The sequence below is a fragment of the Atta cephalotes genome (genome assembly GCF_000143395.1).
Source record: "Atta cephalotes unplaced genomic scaffold scaffold00010, whole genome shotgun sequence".
Lineage (NCBI taxonomy): Eukaryota > Metazoa > Arthropoda > Insecta > Hymenoptera > Formicidae > Atta > Atta cephalotes.
This window is the reverse complement of record NW_012130074.1, coordinates 3,369,484-3,392,589: the sequence shown is the minus strand read 5'-3', so window position 1 is coordinate 3,392,589 and position 23,106 is coordinate 3,369,484. Positions and strand designations below refer to the sequence as shown.

At 27.5% G+C, this 23,106-nt stretch overlaps 1 protein-coding gene across 1 annotated transcript in view; it reads left to right on the top strand.

Moving 5' to 3' along the window:
- LOC105627873 (acetylcholine receptor subunit alpha-like) overlaps positions 1-23,106 on the top strand; it is a 49,505-nt gene that overhangs the window by 4,953 nt on the left and 21,446 nt on the right. The window contains exons 2-8 of the mRNA XM_012209149.1: positions 1,379-1,518; positions 1,862-1,906; positions 8,245-8,354; positions 9,374-9,554; positions 11,770-11,903; positions 12,203-12,371; positions 17,529-17,665. Of these exons, the coding sequence (XP_012064539.1) occupies positions 1,379-1,518; positions 1,862-1,906; positions 8,245-8,354; positions 9,374-9,554; positions 11,770-11,903; positions 12,203-12,371; positions 17,529-17,665 (916 nt within the window). The remainder of the gene's footprint in view (positions 1-1,378; positions 1,519-1,861; positions 1,907-8,244; positions 8,355-9,373; positions 9,555-11,769; positions 11,904-12,202; positions 12,372-17,528; positions 17,666-23,106) is intronic.

Below are 23,106 nucleotides of genomic sequence, written 5' to 3'. Positions count from 1 at the left end.
TTGCCGTACGGCAGTGCATAAAGTGTTGCTGTCATTATAAAGACTAACACATAGGCCGGAAGATACGAACCAGATATAATATATATTCGTCGTCGTCCAACCGTTCTCCACTTATTTGTAATTTCAAAGTAAAATGTTGAGCCTGTAGATCTGTGGGCAACGGTATTAGAGCCATAAAGCGTGACTTGAGAAGCACATTTCACTAGTGCCGCGATAATGTATGTGTATGAATACGAAAAAATATTTCCGTATTTTCTTTCAATTATTTTTTGCGTCTTATAAATTTGTACTTCGAACGAATCTCCGATTATTTCACTTAAAGATATAGTCAAGACTGTCAAGGGACTTGAGATAATTGAACATTTTATAATACAATACATTTCAATTTTCAGTCTGCATTTAAGGATTGTAACAATTGAGTTGCTAAAATTAACAAGACAAAGAGTATTATTCTCATAGAATTCTGTTACTATCATCTCTTCACCACCATGTTTGATATGGTTCAAATGGTGAGCTATCATTTCTATATCTAATATTCATACATATACACAGGAATAGAATGTAACGCGTTATTAATTGTGATGTCGTCACCGTTACTTTTTTAATAACGATAATAACGATTTGGTAATGACTACAATTTTTTATGACTGTGACGATAAAGCCAGGATTGGGAAAGTTACTTTTGAAAAATAATTTGTTACCATTACATGTTATTCATTAAAAAAAGTATCTCCTTATGAAACGAGTAAAAAAATAAGGAAGTTCTGCTTTTTAAAAATGATATTTTTCCAGTCCTATTATCGTTATCGCCATGAAAAATTGTAAAATCATTTCTAAATATTATAAAAAATAACGATAATAATAACAGTGTAACAAGTAACGCATTACTTTCTGTACATACGAGTACATAATCGTATGTATATAATATAAACATACATAATAAATAGGGATAAATAGGAATTTTCCTTTTCGTTTCGTCTATCGGTTCGTCTGTCCGTCATCAATATTAAAAAATTCTAAATCTCACAGAAGTGACGAAAAATCACGTTACAATGGAAAAATACAATGAAACTTCAATAGATCGTAAATAAAAAATTCTTTTAAATTAATTAATAGAAATTAATAAAAATGAATCATCTTTGAACTTATATCGTAATAATTTATTGAATGATTTATCATCTTGTGTGATATAACGCATATAAGTTTGACATTACATTCGATTCAATTTGCCCTCTGTTAATTTAACTTTAAGCTTCTGTTCTATAAGCAGACAATCGTGTTCTATAAGCAGACATTGTAACATATGGAAATTTAGTTTAGTGCGATAAATTTTTCGTTTAGGCAACGATTTTAAGATATGCTTCTCCTATATTTCCAGGATGCTTAGGAAATCCAGATGCAAAACGATTATATGACGATCTCTTGTCGAATTACAACAAATTGGTTCGTCCATCGTTCAACGCTACAGACAACCTTACCGTTAAAATAAAACTGAAACTTTCGCAACTTATTGATGTGGTAAGCAATAATATTCTTGCAGTCACATTATTTGTAAAATAATATGAAAAAAAAATAAACAAGAATTGTGGATTTAAATGTTACAATTAAATATTTAAATTATAACAGAAAAGTAAATATTTTTATATAATAATGTCTTAATATGAATTTTTAAACATTATTAGCTATGTTATTTGAATGCGAATTTTAGCTGAATACTTTACATTCCACAATGATAAAAATTATAGCGGATACATATAATATCCGTTAAAAGAGCATAAGATATTTCGGTTTATAACGAAATATTGCGATATTTTCAAAGTATGGGAGAATGATGTACTTTCACAAAATTATTCTCTTGCAGAATTTGAAGAATCAGGTCATGACAACGAATCTCTGGGTCGAACAGGTAATAAAAAGTAATCACGTAATGTAAGAACTGAGATAATAAAAAATCATAATATAATGTAAGAATTAAGATAGAGAGAATTGAGGAAAATTAATATTTGATGTCCTTTCACACTGATGAAGTTTTCACGCATGACTCGCATAATAAGCTGATAAGAATTGTCAAATACAGAAATACGTGGATCTCCAATTTGCGAACTGTGCAAATAGAATTTAATTTAAAAATAATAATCTTATAATCTCAATAATAATAAACAATAAATAATTAACAAGAAAGGGTTACAAATCAGATTTTTATATATTTCAAATTCTTAGAACATGCATTATATGCATATAATATAATACAAATAATTTTTGACTGAACTGATTTCAATTTTAACTCTGATCGCATTTGCTTCTTGTGAATTAATTTGACTCATTGTTTCAACTACTGATTATTCTTGTTAAAAATTCACGTTTGAAAATGTGTGCTGATACATTTTTATGAATGACTCAACATGTTTAAATATTTTTATCATCATTATGGATTTTATCATCATTATACTAATTGCGACCGATATAATGGAAAAATGTAACTGAGAATATTACAAGACTGAAAGGATTACATAATTGCGACAAAAGATAGATATGAAAGAATACATTTTGCGTAACTATAATCTGTAAAAATTGTATCTAACCGTTTTATTAATTTTGTTAAATTTGCGTTCTCTACATGTATACTGAAGATGATCTAATAATAAGGTCGAAACATATGTTTAAAGAATTTGAAATACATAAAATTCTGGTTTGTAGCTCCTTCTTGTTATTTATTTAGAATTTAATTTTATCAACACAATCAAATTGCATAATTATTACTTTTTTCCTCTTCAATATAATTTTTATTTAACGTATCTTAATAATATAAACAAAGACTTAATAACAAATAGAACATGTTAAGGAGAGGCATATTTTGGCCATACAATATTAGCTAAAAATATCAGTCAACAATTAGTCAAAATAAGCTACAAAGAATTAAGATGGAAAAAATTGAGGAAAATTAGAAGACACTTATTACTCATAATGTAATATTGAACAATGGAATAATATTTGTAACAAATCGTAACAATTTTCGATTATAAAATCATTGAAAATTTCATTGTGGGTCTTTGTTCACATGGAAAGTAAATGTTCAGTCTGTCGATGACACATTTTAGTACGCATTTCGCTACATGTGCGAGCACGCGCGCGCGGATTATCGTACGCAGAAACGAAGATCGGACAGCAGCTTCCGTCCGGAGAAGCCAGAAAATAACTCCGGTGAACCGTGCAACCCACTTTCAAATGCTGAATTACGTAAGATTCGCCCCATGCCGCGCAATCGTTTTTCTGTTCAGATATATAACGAGCACAAAATAGATTCGTATAATACGCGAAAAATCGGTTCATTAGAAAGCAAATACCTTATGATACGATTATATAGAATGTTGCTCGATAAATATTCTGTTCTTATCGAGATCAACGAGCATAAATAAAGATATATTTATATGTATTTTATATAATGTCCTTATATATTAAATCCTCTTTGTATTTTCAGAGAATAGTTATAAAAGATTATACTTTTCTCTCGGTATCATATATATGTACAAATATTTTTTTAACTTCGTTTGCATAACTTTTCTACGCGCGCATTCTAGATTTATTTTATTTTATTATATTTCTCTTTTATTGTATTTCTCTTGTCGGATATTTGTACATATCGAAAGTTTTAATTATTCCATCATTGAAAACAATCAAAAAATAAAATGGAATGAATAACGAGATTGATAATAGAAATAAAATCAGAATAAATTGAAATTTAGATCAAAGCTTGAAATTGATACGTAGCAATTTCATTACAAATTTTAATTTATTTTGATTTCATAAATCCTTGTAAATTATTGTAGTACAATATTGTTAGTACAAGTTAAATGTTAGCAATATTTAACTCTTCGTGAACGAAGGTGGGGTATGATACATATTCCAGCAAGATTAAATTTCTATAATTTTCTAAATCGCATGCTTGTTGCTGATTTCGTACTAGCTGGAGAGTGCATTGTTACCAATCACATTAAATAATATATTTATGATGAAGTATAGTATGGAGTATCAGATATGTATCCGCATATGATCCATGTTAATTTTCCACTTGGTTCATGGAGGATTAAGGTATATCTCAAAACATTGCCAAAAATATAAAAATTTCCTAGATTATTCTATTACTACATCCGAATATCGGTGTAAAATTTGAGCACAATTCTCTTATTGGTTTAAAAGTTATTTAATTTTTTTGTTAGTCTTGATTCTTACGTAAAATCATGTTTTACAGTATTTATTTGTAAATTTGATAAGAAAGTGACATTAAAAATTAAATCAAATTTTAAACGTATACTGATTAAACAATAATAAATATTTGTGCGTTGAAAGGTTAATTTAAAATTACTTATTCGTTTACAAGTTATTGATCTAAAACTGCAGAAAAATATGGTCATTTTGCTGCATAAAATCATATAAGTAAAATTATTATAAGTAAAATTATTTGTTAGTTTGTTCTTTGCAGTTGATTTCAGAACTTATTTACAAGTTATAATCATCTGGATATTTTGAATTGGCCTAATATTAGCTGATATTATTTTTTTATTTTGCTTTTTTTATTTGGCTGAGTTTATTTTAATTGTTTGACTGATACTTTTAACTGATATTGTATAGTCAAAACAACATGTCTCTCCTTAACACGTTCTTATTTGTTATTAAGTCTTTGTTTATATTATTAAGATACGTTAAAATTATATTAGAAAGGAAAAAAGTAATAATTATGCAGTTTGATTGTGTTGATAAAATTAAAATCTATTTGCACAGTTTGCAAATTGGAGATTCATGTATTTCTATATTTGACAATTCTTATCAGCTTATTGTGCCAGTCGTGCGTGAAAACTTCACCAGCGTGAAAGGACATCAAATATTAATATGTGCTGTAAACTAGGCACATCGTTGATGATGTTCGTGTATACTCTTAGTTCGGAGAGTTATGGACCAATGCTATGCCATTCGAAAGTTTTCGGAATATCCACCGCATCACTATTATCACAAAGTTCGCGCACGAAAATGTTAATTTAACCGCAATTTATCGGTGGGATTAGTCGGATGATGCTGGCTCAAACAAGCTGAAAATGTCTAAATTGTGAATAAATTGTCTGCCGATTTTTTACAAACTTTTTAAACGCAACTTTGTAACAATTGTAATTTCTATTATCAGTGATAACATTACGATTCTTTGATCCATGTATTAAATTTAATAAAACATTTTAGCGTTTGATCAACATAGTTTGCGTTATATTTGAATTAAAATTGAAATCGCGATATTTAATTATTACGGAAAGTTATACTAAGTTATATTAAAAGTTATATTAAAAAATTCGCTGGAAGATCAATAGAAAATGTATTACGAGTAATCATTTGATCCATTGTGGTTAAATTTAATTCCCTACTGTACAGCGTGTCAGAGTTGCAAATGGATTATGAGGATTATGTATTTCGTGATAAATATTTAATAAATTACCTCACAGAATGCGAACGGCTCGCTATTTAACTAAGCTACCTTTGGTTCAGTTAAACATGGTCAAATTTCCCAGAATAGAGTCATGTCCAGCTATATGCTGGTATAATATTCTATCTAGCAAACATAGTGACGCGTAGACGAAGAGAGACTTCGGCTTCGAGCTAATATTCAACATGCTCTACGCATAAAGGTTATGTCCACGCCTGAAGGAAGCGCATTTCCGACGACCAGTTGTGTCGGTGGCGTCAGCAATCCATCATTCGCTATTCCAGTGATATAAGTAGGAAATTAACAGTAAAAGCGATTTGTAATTACTAAAACTAATTTACTATGTTCGCAATTAATTTACGAAATTTTACAAGCCAATAATGGACGGAACTTATTAGTGTTTTTTACTTCTATTCTTTCAAAAAATATCTTTAAGAATAGGATACTGATAATTTTTAAATAATCAGAAATCGAAAATAAAATAGATCGAAAATCTTATTTAGTTTTTGTTATTATTTTTTAAAAAATTGAAAATATTAATATATTTCTTACTTTTAACTTTGAATAGATTTTTTATTTTAATTTAAAGCACAATTGCAAAGATTGTAAAACATTTGTACTTTCAAAAACTCCAAAGAATAATGACTTTCTTGACATTTTTATCGAGAAATAACTGACTTCAAAATCGCGTCTAAAAGTTCATCGTAAAAATTTGGTCCATTTATCACAAGGTACTTTATAAAACTTAGATATCATTAACGAAAATATTTGAAAATTTTTTTGGTATACAATGCATTGTCTCACACACACACACACACACACACACACACCACACACACACACACACAATGTTAAGTTTATTTTTTAATCGTATTATCCTACTAAAATCTTACGAAAAGAAAAATTTATATCATCCATAAAATTCAATAAATCAACGGCATAGAAATTTTGTAATAAAACGTGCAGTTTTAATTGAACAATGTAAACAAACAAGAAGAAGTTCGTATGCAAATCTGCGCATTTTCAACCTTACAACTCGCAATGAGGAAAGTTGTAAAATATTGCTTCTGTGCACTGTTTGAAATAGCTTCAGCGTGATTTCCCGATCCTTTGTTGCTTCTCATTTTAAATACATGAATTAGGATACGATAGATAAATTCATTGACGAGCTTCAAGGAAAAGTATCTACCATATTTACAATTGTGATGGAAAAACATAAAATACGCGAATATTTTTATATTTTTTGTTTTTTATTTTTTTTGTTCAATGTAACAATTCTCTTTTATTTCAAATTTTATTTCAAACAATTTTTTTCACATTGATATATTTAATCATTGATATTTACGACATTGTTCATAAAAAAGTATGAGTTTGTTTTTTATAGGAACGAAAATACTTTTTAAGCAACAAAAATAACATGATGTGGTATCAAGTTATACTTGTTAATACAAGAAATTAGATCTCTGTAATTATTGTAATAAAAAAAATAGATTTTAGAATTAAACTAAATAGAGAATGTATGTGCGTATCTAAAATTGTGCCTATTAAATTTATTTGAAACAAGTTTTAATTATGATTTATCATCATTTTGAAGAAAACAGTTTTGAGAAAAATGTAACTTACTAACTTAATTGATTTTCTAATTGCAATGTTTAATACAATAATTAATGGAAAATAATGTTTACGTATATAATTATATTTACTCCAAGAATGATAATCTTAAAATTAATTCTATTATATTCAGATTCAATCAAGAGCATAAAAAAAAATCAATACTACGTCAGAGAATAGATAACTAACATGATTTTCTGATCAACGAATAAATAGCTGAAGAAAGAATCTGTCATAACTCGATGTATGAACATATTGGTTTACGGATATAATTATAATTATCGATTATTTTTGTTCGAAGTTTTCATATTAAACATGTTAAAGCAACGGACATTATGACTCGTTATTTTTGACGGACATTATAGGAGCGTATCTATTGAAAATTTGCACAATAGACAAGACAAATGATGTAAAAATGAGGTTTTTCATAAATTGAAAGTGTAAAAAAAAACATGACATAAAGAAATGATGGATATATCCATGTCCTGTTTTATGTCATGTTTTTAAATAATGTGAAATTGTTGCACGATGTAATGATAATTTCATTTTATTATCAAAAAAAGGATGTTTTCCAATTTTTATTATCGATAATTTGATGTCCACTTTAAACATTTTATAAGTTTTTAAGCAGAGAAAGGAAATCATTGCATGAACAGTAATTCAGTGGACCAGCATATATTCATACCATATAATTATTGCTAAAGCACATGTTCAATATGTAAGAATGATAAATTTGACGGATGTGACAGTGTGTAAAATTGTTTATACATTTATCTAAACCATTTATCTTAATATTTAATTTATATTTATTTCAATATTTATTTCAACTACAAAATGAGAATGCGCGTATCTAGTACAACATGATTGATATCTAGTACAACATTTTAAGGCTTCAATATTATGACAATGACAATGCACTGCTCTTAAAGAACATGCTCACAAATTCCGACATTGAAACGGCGACTGAGTCGGATATACTGTGTGATTTTATTGAGAAATATATACACACTATAAAAGAACATGATATTTTTCTGCAGTGGCCTTTCTTTGAACTAAAGTAACTTTAACACTAAAGTAATGTAAAGTAACGTAATAAAAATAAAAGTGACAAAATAACAAAAAAGATAGAAATTTGCGATAATGTTACATTGATTCTTTGTTCATAGTCATGGCACGATTACAAGCTGAAATGGGATCCGAAGGAATACGGTGGAGTAGATATGCTGCATGTGCCATCAGATCACATATGGAGGCCCGATATAGTTTTATATAACAAGTAAGATGATACCGTTGATTGAAAGATAACGATTAGATCTATCTTTCCTTTCTTTAATGTGTTAATTGGCATAGAATATTGTTGATTTGAATAAATTACTGATCAAAACATAAGTAAATGTATCACGAATGGGTGTTTGATAGAAGAATGCGTAAGTGATTATTTTATTATTGAAAGTTTTTTTTTATATAATTACTGAAAAATTATTATATATACTCTCTGTTGATAGAAAATTTAGATCTCTATTATTACCAATTATTTCCAAGTCGAATTTTTCCACATTTTCAATTAAATTTTTAATATGTTTTGAGACAACAACACTGAAGATTAAAATTATAAGCATACTTTACATGATGGAGCATACTTTTACGTTTAAAAAATAAACGAGCTGTTTCCTGAATAATAGAACACACTCTTTTGTGTGACAAACTATACAGAATTCATTGGGATTATACATGCTAAGTAGAAGTTAATTTTTTATAAAACCATGTTTAAAAGTGCATTTAATCAAGTAAAAACTTATCAATAATTCAATAGTAAAATTTCTTGTATAACTGCTAAACGAGTTGCTGCTTTAAACCGTTATTATTTATAACTAATAATTATTTTGATCTCTTTATCGTTTTTATTTATTTAGAATTATAAAAATTGTAAAACTGTGTAATTTTGAATAAAGCCATATAGAAATCGGAATAATATATTATAAAACTTATAAAACTCAGAAAATATTTTATTTTTGATTTCTTGTAAGAAATTATATCTTTGATTTCTTTAATAAAGTATTTTTCGTGATGAACATTTATATCGACCTATTTTATTTACTCGATCTCTTTAAATTAATTTGATTTCTCAATCTTTTTAGATATTTTATACAGCGAATTTACAAGAAGTGTTATTGTTATTCTTTGTATACAAGAATAATTATAGGTTTTGCGAATATTTTGGAAATTACTTATGTTATTTCAAATAAGATTATTTTGTCCCGAGATGAGATAAAAAGAATTATTTATGTTCAACAGCGCCGACGGTAACTTTGAGGTGACATTGGCGACGAAGGCGACTCTCAACTATACGGGCAGGGTCGACTGGAAGCCACCAGCTATTTATAAGTCTTCCTGCGAAATCGACGTCGAATATTTTCCCTTTGATGAACAAACGTGCATGATGAAATTTGGCTCGTGGACTTATGACGGTTTTCAGGTGAGAATTGTCTGGTATTTCGTCGATGTTTCGATAATTGCCTTCCATTATCCAAACGCGTGACGCGCGAATCGATTTAACTGTTGCAGGAAAGCTATTTGTTTCTTGTAAGTTAAAAAAAGAATTGATACAAATAGAAAGGTATGTCGTACGTGAAAGTGTATAGTGCCAAGGATATTTATATTGTATTTTATTTCCGGTAATCTTTTTCTTCGTGAATCAAGGATCTGATAAATATTAAATCTTTTCCATATTCAAAGAACTTTTTCTTATGAGATATGTGTTCTTATATTAGATGAACCATTCAATTAATCTTAACGACTCAATAATCAATTTATTAGCAGCAGGAAGATTTCGCAGAGATCTCTTGTTAGGGCAATCACAAATATTCTGAAAGTGACTTTCGTAATACATTAAGAAGTATTATTGTCGTTGGCCGTTAGGTCGTATAGTGAAAGATCGTATATATCGCTTGTTACCTTTTTTTATTGAGTAAAATGTCACTTGTTAGAAACGCGCAATTGAATATAAATGATAGACAGACGGAAGGTAAAGAAATAAAACGGTGAGACGAATTAACGTCTGACCTAATTAAGTATTATTAATATTATTTAAAAAGTGTTTTATGTGCTAATTAAATATAATGTGTAATTAAATATAATCAAATCTATCTCTGCCTATGCTAAAATCTTACACATTGTAATTAATTGTTCCGATTTAATTTCAAAAAGAAAACTGTACTCAATTTGGCCTACCTAAGTGGCTTTGTGATTTTTGTTAATTTTTGCTGAGTCCAAAATTGAAAACTAATAGCCAGATTCAGAAGAGAAAATATTTTTTAACATTAATTAAAAATATTTCATATTTTTAAATATCTACATGAATGAAGATTTTAAGAAAAAGTAGTGTTTAAATCATGTTTTGGTGCACATATATATTAACTTAATATGTTTAATGTATATTTATCCTATTTTTATAAAAAAAAATGATGGAAAATTAAAGTTATTTATATAATATTGTACTAATTTTCTAAAATTATAAATTTATTAACATTTGCATATTTATTGACATGTATAAATACACAAAGAACTATTTTCCAAACAATTGATTTATCTTCACGATGTTTAACAAATGGATTAGAATCTATGGCTTGAATTAAGTAACAAAAATAACATTAGACAAAAACATCATAATCGATATATATATAATCAATATACTTAAGTTGATCATATTAGCTCTACTGAGAGTTCTATCTTACAAAAAGTTTCCGTTTTACCTTACAAAGAGTTTTCTTTCTTTAATTATAAACAAAATATAATGACCAAAATATAAACACAGTATATTGTAAAGTGTTAATACAGAGCTACAATAATTATATTGCGAAAATTAATGCTTTCCATTTAATGATACAAGATGTCACAAGTATCGTTTTAGCTTTGTTGTTTTACTGTCAAGAAAAATAGAATAATCCCTCCTGAAAAAAATCACATCAAAAAGTTACATAAAGAAATCATATAATTAAGACAAGTAAATCACGTGGATTGTTCCAAATCAGTATACGTGTAAATTTTTTTAAATTACGTAAAAAAGTCATACAATAATACGTTTTTTTTTCTCTCTGTTTCTATCAATTCTTTAAAATTCGGTACTAAAAATCTAACTATAAAATCAGATAATGAATGAAATTATTTTCAATGATTTTTCAGAAATCACACACTAATTTGGAACAATCTGCTATTGATTTACATGTCTTAATTACATGATTTCGTAACTTTGGTGATTTTTTTTCAGTAGAGATGCTTGTGTCAACTTGTGTCACTAAATGGAAAACATCCAATAATTATTACTTGGTAATTATAGAAAATAAACTTACTTATGAAATATTAAATCACGTTCTGCATTTGACTTTACTGACAACAGAATACCAAACTGAGCAATTAACTACAAATAAATCGTATAAACAACCAATTAGTGTAACAAATACAACATACTAATGTTTATTGAATTCATCGTGTAAATACAAACAACGAGTAAGTCATATTGGGTATTATTTTACTTAATTGATGATACGCGTGAATTTTCTTATAATAATAAAAAAAAAGGCGCATATAAGTAATAAGTAATCTTAGCACAAAAATCAAACCAGACAACTGATTAGATGTTAAGTAACGTAATATTAATGCATTATTGTAAAAATTAGTAATTTACTGTTAAGGTCGATCTTCGACACATTGACGAAGGCAAAAACGGCAATGTAAAAAACAGCAATGGAGTCGTCGACATTGGAATCGATCTAACAGAGTTTTATACCTCCGTCGAATGGGATATACTAGAAATACCCGCTGTAAGGTACGCATTAATTCTCATAAAAAGTTTCTTAATTCTCTTTTAGATCATTAAGGTTTTGCGTTTGTTGTTTTATTATGTGCTAGCAATTTTAACAAGTTGATAACGACATAGATTGATTTTTTTTCGTACTTAAACGATTATTTAATAAACATTAATAATTAAACTTTTTATTAATACATATATAATCAGAGAACAATAATATCAATAATTTCGATTTTAATTCTGAATCGAAGAAATATTTTCAATATTTAATATATTGTAAGCGATTGTTAAGTAAAATATGAAATGTGTAATTGCAGACATGAAAGGTTTTACACGTGTTGTAACGAGCCTTACCTTGACATCACTTTCTATATAACGATGAGGAGGAAAACTCTATTCTACACCGTTAACCTCATAATACCCTGCTTGGGAATATCATTCCTCACGGTATTAGTGTTTTACTTACCATGCGACAGTGGAGAGAAGGTAATTAATTCATTGATGACTCATTCTCTTATATTTATATATTATGTTTTATGCGTATTTCAATAATATAATTCATTTTATCTATTTCCTTATTGAGAAAATCATTCGTCTTATTGCTATAATCTCATGGAAATTAAATATTTTATTTTAGAAATTCAAGCAAATAATTTTGGAAAAACAAAAATTTTATATTTTAATTAAATTTGAACAGAGAATAGAAAAATTAAATTAAATTGGAATTGTTTGACATTCTATTTTAATATACCTCTATATAAATATTTCGTTTTTTAGAAGTATAATTAAAAATTAATTTCTATATACTTAAAAATTTTATTGGATCAGAATGAAATATATCTTATAATCAGCGATAAGAATTCAAAATTTTGTTATTAGAAATTTGATTTTTCTGTTGATGTGTTCTGAAATAGAATGTTCTGAAATAGAAATTTGATTTTTCTGTTGATGTGTTCTGTTGATAGAATTTTTGAAATTTATTTATTTATTTTATTTTTATTTTATTTACTCAACAGTTTATTTTTATGTTATTAATTGTGTATTAATTGTTTACTTAGTTTATTATATTTCTTTATTATTTATTTTTATGAGATAATTAGTATTATATCTATAGCTAATAACTTAAACCCAATTTCGCCAATATAAGATTTAGATATTGCGAAAAATATTACCTAGGTCGAGAATCGAATTCAGATTTTATGTATATCATGCTAGTATGAATCTCTTCGGAGACTAGCGTTCTCATAGATATCATAGTGGACATTATTTCTGTTATTTGTTATTTTAAATTACAGGCAACGAAAAGAAAGGAGAAAAAAGTAGCTAATTATTTTCTGTTTAATCCAACTAACTAAATAATCGTACTGATATTGGTAATAAGACGTTTTTGTGCTAAGGCTTGTGCATCGACAACCTTTTTGGGACCAACAATTATTTATATCGCTAGTATGATGAAGAATACATTCACAGTTGAAAAAGGAGCTGTGCAACTAATGTAAAATTCTTCATTATCATCAAATTATCATTATCATATTGGATTATACATTCAGATCCAAGAAAGTCTAAAGGCAAGAATCAATCATAATAAAAATCTTACAATTGTTGCAAGTTGCCTTTTCTGCTGAACATAGCCATTATTAAATTATTTCGCTTACTTCGTTTCGATAAATATTCGAAGGAAACAGTTTGTTGCAAAATTAATAGAAAATGTGATATTAATTAGTGATTAATAATGCTAGAATTATTTAAATGATTTGTAAAATTGTTTTAACTTTCCTTCAAAAATTATTATATAAAAATTATTATATCATCAGTTTACTTAACTCTTATAGTGATGTGTAAAATCTCTTCCCCCCCCCCCCCAAAAAATAATATAATAGTAACTAATTAAATCTTCTTTCTTAAAAAATGATAAAAAGGCTAAGAATATGTGCACTTTGGAAAAATTATTTATATACGATAAAGTATATGATAAAATATAAACATGATAAAACCTAAATAAAACGTATTGGAATTGCATTGAGTCTTCTTACTCCAATTTTAGAAAAAAAGAACAGTAACTTTCATTTTTCTTCAGAAATATTTTCATTGAAGCTCTTTCTATTTTGATTCAAGTAATAATATATTTTGGAGGGGATTTTGCATATCATTATAAGGATTAAGTAAACTTTATGATACAATAATTTTTATATAATAATTTTTTGAGGAGAGTTAAAGTTACTTGATCTTTTTTAATAACTTATTGGTATTTATACATATCTTTTATTTTTATGTAATAAAAAAAGGATTAAAAAAGGATTTTTGAAAAAGGATTAATTATTACTTGAGTCAGAATAGAAAGACCTTCAATGAAATTATTTTTAATGAAAAGTGTCTAAGTTATTATTACTTTTCTTTGCGAGATTGGAATAAAAGACTTTCAAAATAGGAATACAAATAGTCTCAATCTAGAATGGTTGTAAATATATGTTGTTTATTATATATTTTTGGTAATAACAGAAATCCATATGAATTTTGAAATATCAAAATTTGTCTTGCATATATGTAAAATTGAAAATCTTTTGAAAGAGAAATGTGTTCAGATAATAAAAGGAATTTATATGAACATTTTAACACCTAATTTTTTACTTAATATGTAATATCTTTAATAATAAATAAATATTTTGTTTTTAGTTTGCCATTTTAATTTTTCTTAACTAAAGACTAAAGTTTTCTTTAAAAATCTTTAACACATCAATTTTACAAGTTCATTTAAAAAATTCTAATACTATTAATCACTAATTAATATCACATTTTCTATTAATTTTGCAACAACTGTTTTCCTCAAATATTTAACGAAATAAGCGAAATAATTTAACAATGGCTACGTTCAGCAGAAAAGATAACTTTGCAACCGTTGTAAGATTGTTAACATAACTCTTGCCTTTAGACTTGAAATGTATAACTCAATGATAATGAAGAATTTACGTATAGTTGCACAGCTCCTTTTTTAGCTGAATCAATATAATATAACTGATATTCTGAAGTCTTGTAAATAATATACAGATCTTTCTTCTGTTCATCATATTAGCGTAAATAATTGTTGATTCCAGAAAGTTATCGATGCACAAGTCCACAGCACAAAACGTCTCATCACCAATATCAGTGCGATCATTTAGTTACAAATTAAGTAGAAAATATCTAATTAACTAATTTTTCTCCTTTCTTTTCGTTGCCTGTAATTTAAGACAAACAAAAGAAATAATGCCGACTGTAATATAATAAAAATCCGTATGAATTTTGAAATATCAAAATCTTTCTTGTATATGTAAAATAATTTTTAAACAATAAATAATCTATGGTTTGCAACTTTAATTTTCATTTTTCTTTTCGAGACGTGTTCCAAAATTATGAACCAACAAATTAATTAATTAGTACTACACTTCATATTGAAATTTTTTTTTTCGAATATTTTCGTAAACTATAAATAATGAACAATTTGAAATGAAATAAGCAAAATAATGTAACAATGTAATACAAACTATAAATAATGTAACAATGTAATATTTGAAAATCTTTTATAAGAGTAGTATGTCCTAACAAGGGGAAGATAATGATGTCGAGAATTTCCATGCACTTTTTACAGACAATTCTTGAACAAGAGAAAACGATACATGTTCGGCCGTTTCAGCCATTGGCCCATAATTTCGAAGACATCAATTTTTTAAATAATTATTGTAATAATTTAAAAAACATATCATATGCTACATTTGTCTCTTGTGCCAAAAATTCCAAAAGGACATTTTTCCGTAGCGGCGATGATGACGACGACGTTTCTTATATTACATTAAAAGTTTCAGATTCGTATTTTTGTGTCGCAATATTTCCGCTCGTAGGATACATAGAGAAAAAAATAAAAATACGTACTGTACAACTGGAGTATATTATCGATTAAGTATAGAACGTGATTCTGCTCTTATTGAGATATGATAATCTCGGTCTCCCACAATTCGTCGGCTCGCGTAAAGTAGCCACGACAATGTTACTACGCTTAGTGCCGAGACATTACCGTGTCTCCAAATTAACTTTAATCTCTTTAAACTTCAATTTACTTTTTATCTTTTTCTAATGCTAAGAATTAAAATTTAAAAAAATAAACGGTAAGTTAATTAATCTTGCATCAATGAAACCGAACCTTAATGAAGTTGAAATGTACTATCATTAATTTTACTATTTTAATAAATTATTTTTTTCATTGTTATTGGGCTCGTTCATTTGACCATTATTTGTTTTTTATATCGCATATAATTTACGATTGAATTAGAATTCATTAGATAAAAATAAAAATTAGTCATCATGAGCTGTTCTTTTTGCAAATCTTTTCCACAAAACAGTTCTCGTGAGGGATTTCTGGTGATGTCCTTAGGATAAATCGTTCTCTGGATGTTCTTGGAATGTTCTTAGAGAACTTGCTGTAAGGGATGTTTTTTTTTAAAGAAGTTTAAATTTTTTATTTAAAAATATTTAATTTTAGTCTTTAAAAACAAAAATTAATTTTTAAAATGAAAAAATTGTATTCGATTGGATACGACTAAAAAATAAAATTTGCGATTACACTGAATCAAAATGAAACTTGCATCATAGTAATATGCTCGATTTTTTCTCGATTATGCGTTGAAAAACATTTAATTTCTCTTAAGAACGCAAGCAATGATTAATCCACAAAATGCGAAAATTTTATTCGATTAATTTGAAATAATCAACGATTGATCTTATCAGAATAGAACAGTATAGTTCACGCGCCATTACAGTTTAATTCACGATCGACCTTATTGTCCCGATATCGCGTTTCTCTTTATATACCTTCGAGAACTTTACTCCGGTCGCAGTCGGAAATTAATTTTGCAAACGCAAGATTTGGCTCGATTAGATCGGAATATGGAATATGGCACAGCTCGCATGCCATTATAGTTTAATCTGCGACGGATCTTTTCGCATCGGCGAAACGTTACGTCTTTAAGTGCCTTGTAAAATACACTCGACCTCCAGCAATATTCACTTACCAGTTTACATAATTCAGATGTATTCTTCCGCTTTTTCTTATTCCACCGTGAAAGATGAACCGAGTTTTTCCTTCGCGGAAGATAGGCAAAAAAAAGAGAAAGAAGGTTAAAGTGTCAGCCGGTCGTTTAACAATCGATGATGATGATATGCAATGAGGATACGGGAAAAGAAGAAGAGCTAGGATGAAATGGTTATAATACATCAGCATATAGAATCAATGTGAGAGAACTCAGAGACAATACCTTCTCTAATCACCTCCAATGCACTTTTAAAGTGTAACTCATATACATTTGTAGCTTTATAAATTCATACATTCGAAAGCTTGTTTCGTAAATTATGGAAAAAATAGAAGTATACAGACAAAATTAAAATTACATTTTTAAAACGTTTATTTGTTTCTCTTTTTACGCATTATTCTTGAAACAGTAATTTTCAACGAAATTATTAATTTTTATTTGAAATCTTTGTTTTGTTACAAATGATACTAAATATCATAATTGCAAACTGAAATGTGATTATACAATGTGATGATGAATGATTTGTTCAGAATAATATTACATAATGCATTCTAGGGGTCAAAATTTCTTTTTCTTATTCTAGGTCAGTCTCTCCGTCTCCATACTACTGTCGCTGACAGTATTTTTTCTTTTATTGGCTGAAATAATACCACCTACATCGCTGGTGGTGCCTTTGCTTGGCAAGTTTGTCTTGTTCACAATGGTTATGGATACTCTAAGGTAAACAAAAATAATTGCGACCGCAAAAAACACTTGCAAAAAATGTAATTACCTGTAAAAATGTAAAACTGATAAAAATCAGCTGATACGCGCTAAAAATAATAGTCTTTTCTATAATAATTGTATCAAAATCAAAGAAAATTTCCCATTTTCATCTTCATTGCGGATTGTAATCTTATGTGTAACGAATTAAAAATGTTACGTATGTCATTGATACTATCAGATGGAGCCACTAAAACAATATCATCCACACATCGAAAACAAAATAGCAATTCCACAAGTAGTTGTTTAATCACAATTCTTCCAGGTCTTGTAATACAATATCAGCAAAGTTAAGTAGTAACTAAAACTAGTAATTAAAACGTTAAAAGTTAAAAAATAGTTAAGAGTTAATAATTTTAAACTTAACTTAGTTAATTTTAAATACATTAAATTTTAACTTAACTAAGTTAACTTTTTAACTTTTTTTTAAGTAAAAAAATGTTTTTATCTCTTTTAAATATCTTAGAAAAATAATAAGATATAATAAGATTAAGAGTGTATATTCGTAATCTATTCATATTTTAAGATCATCTTAAGTAATTTCTTAAGCTAATACAGTTCTCTGATTAGTTTATGCGATTATGCCTTATGCCATAAGCTTTAGTCCGGATCTACAATAGATATTTTAAGCCTTAACTCATAAAAAATTGACCAATTACAGTCAAATATTCTTCTCGCATTCGATTGTAATTGGTCAATTTCTTATAGCTTAAGACTTATTAAAAAATAAACTTGTATCTTCTCTATGTGCTGGCTGTTTTTTTAAATTTATATAACTTATATAGTTATATCCTTATGTGTTATACTTGCATCACATATGAATTAAAAATTTAATTTACTTAATAATCTATATTTTAGTTATTTACTCTCATTTTAAGAAAAATTAGGACATTATATCTAAAAAATAATTTTTTTCAAAATTAACTTTTTTTTAACTTTAAATTAATTCAATATTGACTTAACTTACGTTAAGTTGATTTTTTATTCCTTCAACTTTTAACTTAATTCTTTTATAACTAACTTTATTAATTTTATAAAGCCATTAACTTTAATTTTATTCAATTAAAAAAAAAACATCAACTTATCCAACTCTGAATATCAGCATTAGTAGGAGAGAATGGTGAACCCATTGGAGTGCTAAATCTTTGTTTATAAAGTTTATTGTTGAAGAAAAAGAATGTAGAATTTAGAACAGTTCAGATTTGACTCCAATGGGTTCATCACTGTTTCCTATTAATGCTGATATTGTATTACAAGACTGGAAGAACTTGCAATCTGTGAAACTATCTGTGAAATTGCTATTTTATTTTTGATATATGGACGATATCGTTTTAATAGTTCCATCTGATCAGTATCAATGACATACTTAACATTTTTAATTCGTTATATATGAGATTATAATCCACAATGGAAGTAGGTGATAATGGAAAATCGAATTTTCTTGATACAATTATTATTATAGATGATTAAATTTGACACGTTTTTATTAGATTAAACATGATTAGATTTGACCATTATTTTTGACATGTATCAAAGGACAATCTTTTTTGGTAGATTTCTGAATTATAACGCATTACCCTTTTTGCTCCATAAAACGCATTATCTAGATTTTGTAGACAAAATAATAAAATTATCAGATCCTCGTTTTTATCAAAATAATTATCTATTAGATAAAATATTTATCTAATTAATGCTATTCACATTCTTTTAAACAATGAATATCCACTGTCTTTTATTTTTGCTACAATAGAAAAAAGATTAAAATATGTATTCAATAATAACATGACTACATATACTTTCGTTTAAGCTAAAGAAAAATTTTTTACAATACCTTACGTTAAATCCATATCTAAAAATTTCTTACCCATACTACCAAATTTAATTATAAACTAGCTTTTACTATCCCCAATATCTTAAAAAAATTTATTAAAAGAGAAAAAGACCAATTGGATAAATTATCTAATCAAGATGTTGTCTATCAAAATTTCGTGCGAAGATTGTGATGCGTTGATTTATATAATCAAACCGTAAATAAAAGAAAATTAAAAACAAGATTACATGAACACATTTCCGATATAAATAAAGAAAACAGTTCTCCTTCTGTCATTATAGATCATCGTATAAATTATAGCCATAATTTTAAATGGAAAGCCATAGAAATTTAGATAAAGAAACGTCTTATAAGAGATTTAAGAGATTTATATCGGAGATGGTTCATATAGAGATAGAAGCAAGGCTTAAATAAAGAAGTTGATACAGAATCTCTATCAGAATCCTATCTCCAAATTATACAATTACTTTCCCCTTCTTAATCTTTTTCCTACTTTTATATACTTTCTTTTCTTATTTCACAACTTATGCCCCTTTCTATCTTATTGGTTTCCTTCTTTCTACACCAACCTCTTCTCATTCTCCAAACGATAATCGATGTTTCGTACAAAATGATAGTTCGTACAAAAATTTAATTGATTTCCATCGCATATTCACTCACATATACAGGGTGTCCCGAATTTAAATGTCTAAACTTCGGGAGCGTGTAGAGGATCGATAAACTAAGAAAAAAAGTTCTGCAGAAATATATACTCGTTTTTGCTTCGTTTTAGAGAAAATCACAAAAAAGACAAAACGTAGTTTTCATTTTTGTACTTTCTCATTACTTTCACGTTATATTTATTCACTTACCTAATGTAGATATTGTTCAAATGTTGGCTTGTAACAATGCAAGCATTGTATCTAATACGAACAGCTCGTGTTGCAGCCAACCACTGATCTGGCGATATTTGGTATACTGCAACCTCAATTCGATTTCTCAATTATTCTCTTGAATTGACTGGCGACGAATAAATTACTTCAGGATCCTCTACACAAAAAAGTGATGTCAAATCAGGTGATCGGGATAGCCAAGGTACTCCTCCACGTTCAATCTATCGTCGTGGAAAATGTCTGACTAGCCAAACTCGAATCTGCCATAATGAGCTTGACATTCATCGAGTTGAAACCACATTTCAATCTGCAAATGAATGTCTTCTAAATAATCAAAGAAATCAGTCTCCAAAAATTCAGTATATCTGGCTGCATCTGTCAGGTAAAAAAATGGTCACTAGAGAGTTCATTTCCAATTCCGAGCCAAACATTAAGCAAATTCATGTTGGAGTCTATTTTCTCAAGCCTAAAAGGCTTGGAATTTTCATGAGCCCATACATGATAATTTCTTTGACTAATAATAATTCCTCCTCCGTCCAGATTATTTTTGATGGAAATGAATTGTCATTGTTTATTTGCTTAAGAAACCAACATTACTAAAATTCAACTCTTCACATAATCCTGAGGTAATAAATTCTCAACTTTTTGAATATAGTACGAATGGCGATTATCATTTTTCAAAGTTCTGTAGATTCTTGCTGTGGCAATCGTAATGCGTCTGACGCTCTCCAAGGCTGATTTTAGGCGGTAAACACGATAAGTGGCGCATCGAGGCGTCTTGAAGGAAGGGCGCCTTAGAACCCAACGCCAATAATAATTTAATATAATTATTTAAAAACATTGAAAAAATATATAATAATATATATTTATTTAGGAATATAAATTTATTGTGTTATATCAACATAAAAAAAATAAAAACAACTGATTCGTATGTTTTTTTTTGTGTCGTGCTTCTTTTCGTTCTGACTAGATATATCTATATATAGTTGATATTAATCATAACTCATAATGAAGTAAATAAAAGAAAAAAAACAGTGAAATCGCAAGAGTTTGAACAATGGACATACGCAGCGAGAGTCGTGAGGATAATTTTTTACTGTTCGTAGCTCAGTGAGTTTTCAATTATTCTTATTCGAAATTGAAATGTTTGTTCCCTCACGCGAAATTGTATCTTTCAATTTACATATGTGCGTATAAGATATGTAAGATATATTATATTTGTTATATTTTGTAAATTTTGCAATTTATGTTTAATTATTCAGAATGAAAATACAGAATAATTTATTCTATTCAAAAAAAATTGTTCAGTATACATAATTTATAATACAAACACCGACATGCTTTGCAAATAAATACATACATTGATATTTTATACGAATTAATTATATTCAAAATTTTGTTATTATTATATGAATGAGATAATAAAGCTTCCACTTTTTAAAATTTTGCATAAAGCGCCAAAGACGCTGTTCCGGATGCTGATCTTAGGATTGTTATCAAAGGATACAGGATGTGATTTTCTACTTGCATATTTGCTCTTAACGGATCTTAATGAATTGAAAATGAGCCGGTCTCTCGTAGCCTTTATTATTAAAAGTTATTGCAATGACTCGCCGATCTGGCTTTTCTGTTTAGAAATCGGCGTACATACTCTCGCACCGCCTCCGTAGCATTACCGCCGCAAAAACCATATACGAAAATCATGTTAGTATATTCAACATTAGAATGTATGCGACATATTGTGACAAAAGTAATTCACTTGATAGCTTCTGACGAATTATTTAGGAGAAATACAGAAATGTAAACAAACAAAGAAAATTTTCATCTGAAAATGGAATAATTACTGTTTTCATGCATGATTTCAACGACGATAATTTTTTAGAGATAATACGAGAACGAAGCAACTGCGTTTTATTCTTTTTTGCGATTTTCTCCAAAACGAAGCAAAAACGAACTTACTTCTACAGGATTTTTTTTTAATTTATTGATCCTCTGCACGTTCCTGAAGTTTAGATTCGGGACACCCTGTGTATCTCTCATTACTTGTGTCTTTTTATATAAAGAAATATTTCTTCATACTGACTCACACACAACATTGGATTGACTATATTAATTTGCTTGATTCACATTTATCAACGTATATTTATATACCAAGGTATATTTATATGAATAATTCATTGTTTTCATTCTAACCACGTTATTTAAAAAAATTGACAATTAATTATACATTATATGACATCAATTTATACATATTTATATGATTACATTTTCCAATAGAATTTTATAAATTTTATATAATGTCTCTAATGGTACTCGTCACGATAATGAAAATCTATCATTATAATGAATTTTTACTAAATCTGCCTGTTTCTGTGTTATCTTACTGTGCGTTTCTGATTTTACCAAGGAGATCTAACATCTATAATTTCTTCAAAATTTATAACTAATGTCTAATTTTAAATAATTGACTATTATTATATTAAATTAAAAATTTTCAATAACATTGATAATAATCCGATCGAAGTCGAAACATATATCTGTTTTTATTATTATATATACTATTATTACATGTCATTAAAATTTTAAAATATTTGTTAGGCTCATAACCCTTCTTGTTATTATTATTTAATTTTATAGAGTCTTATTATAATTTTATTTTTTATTTATGTTAAATATATTGTGTTTATTTGATTGTT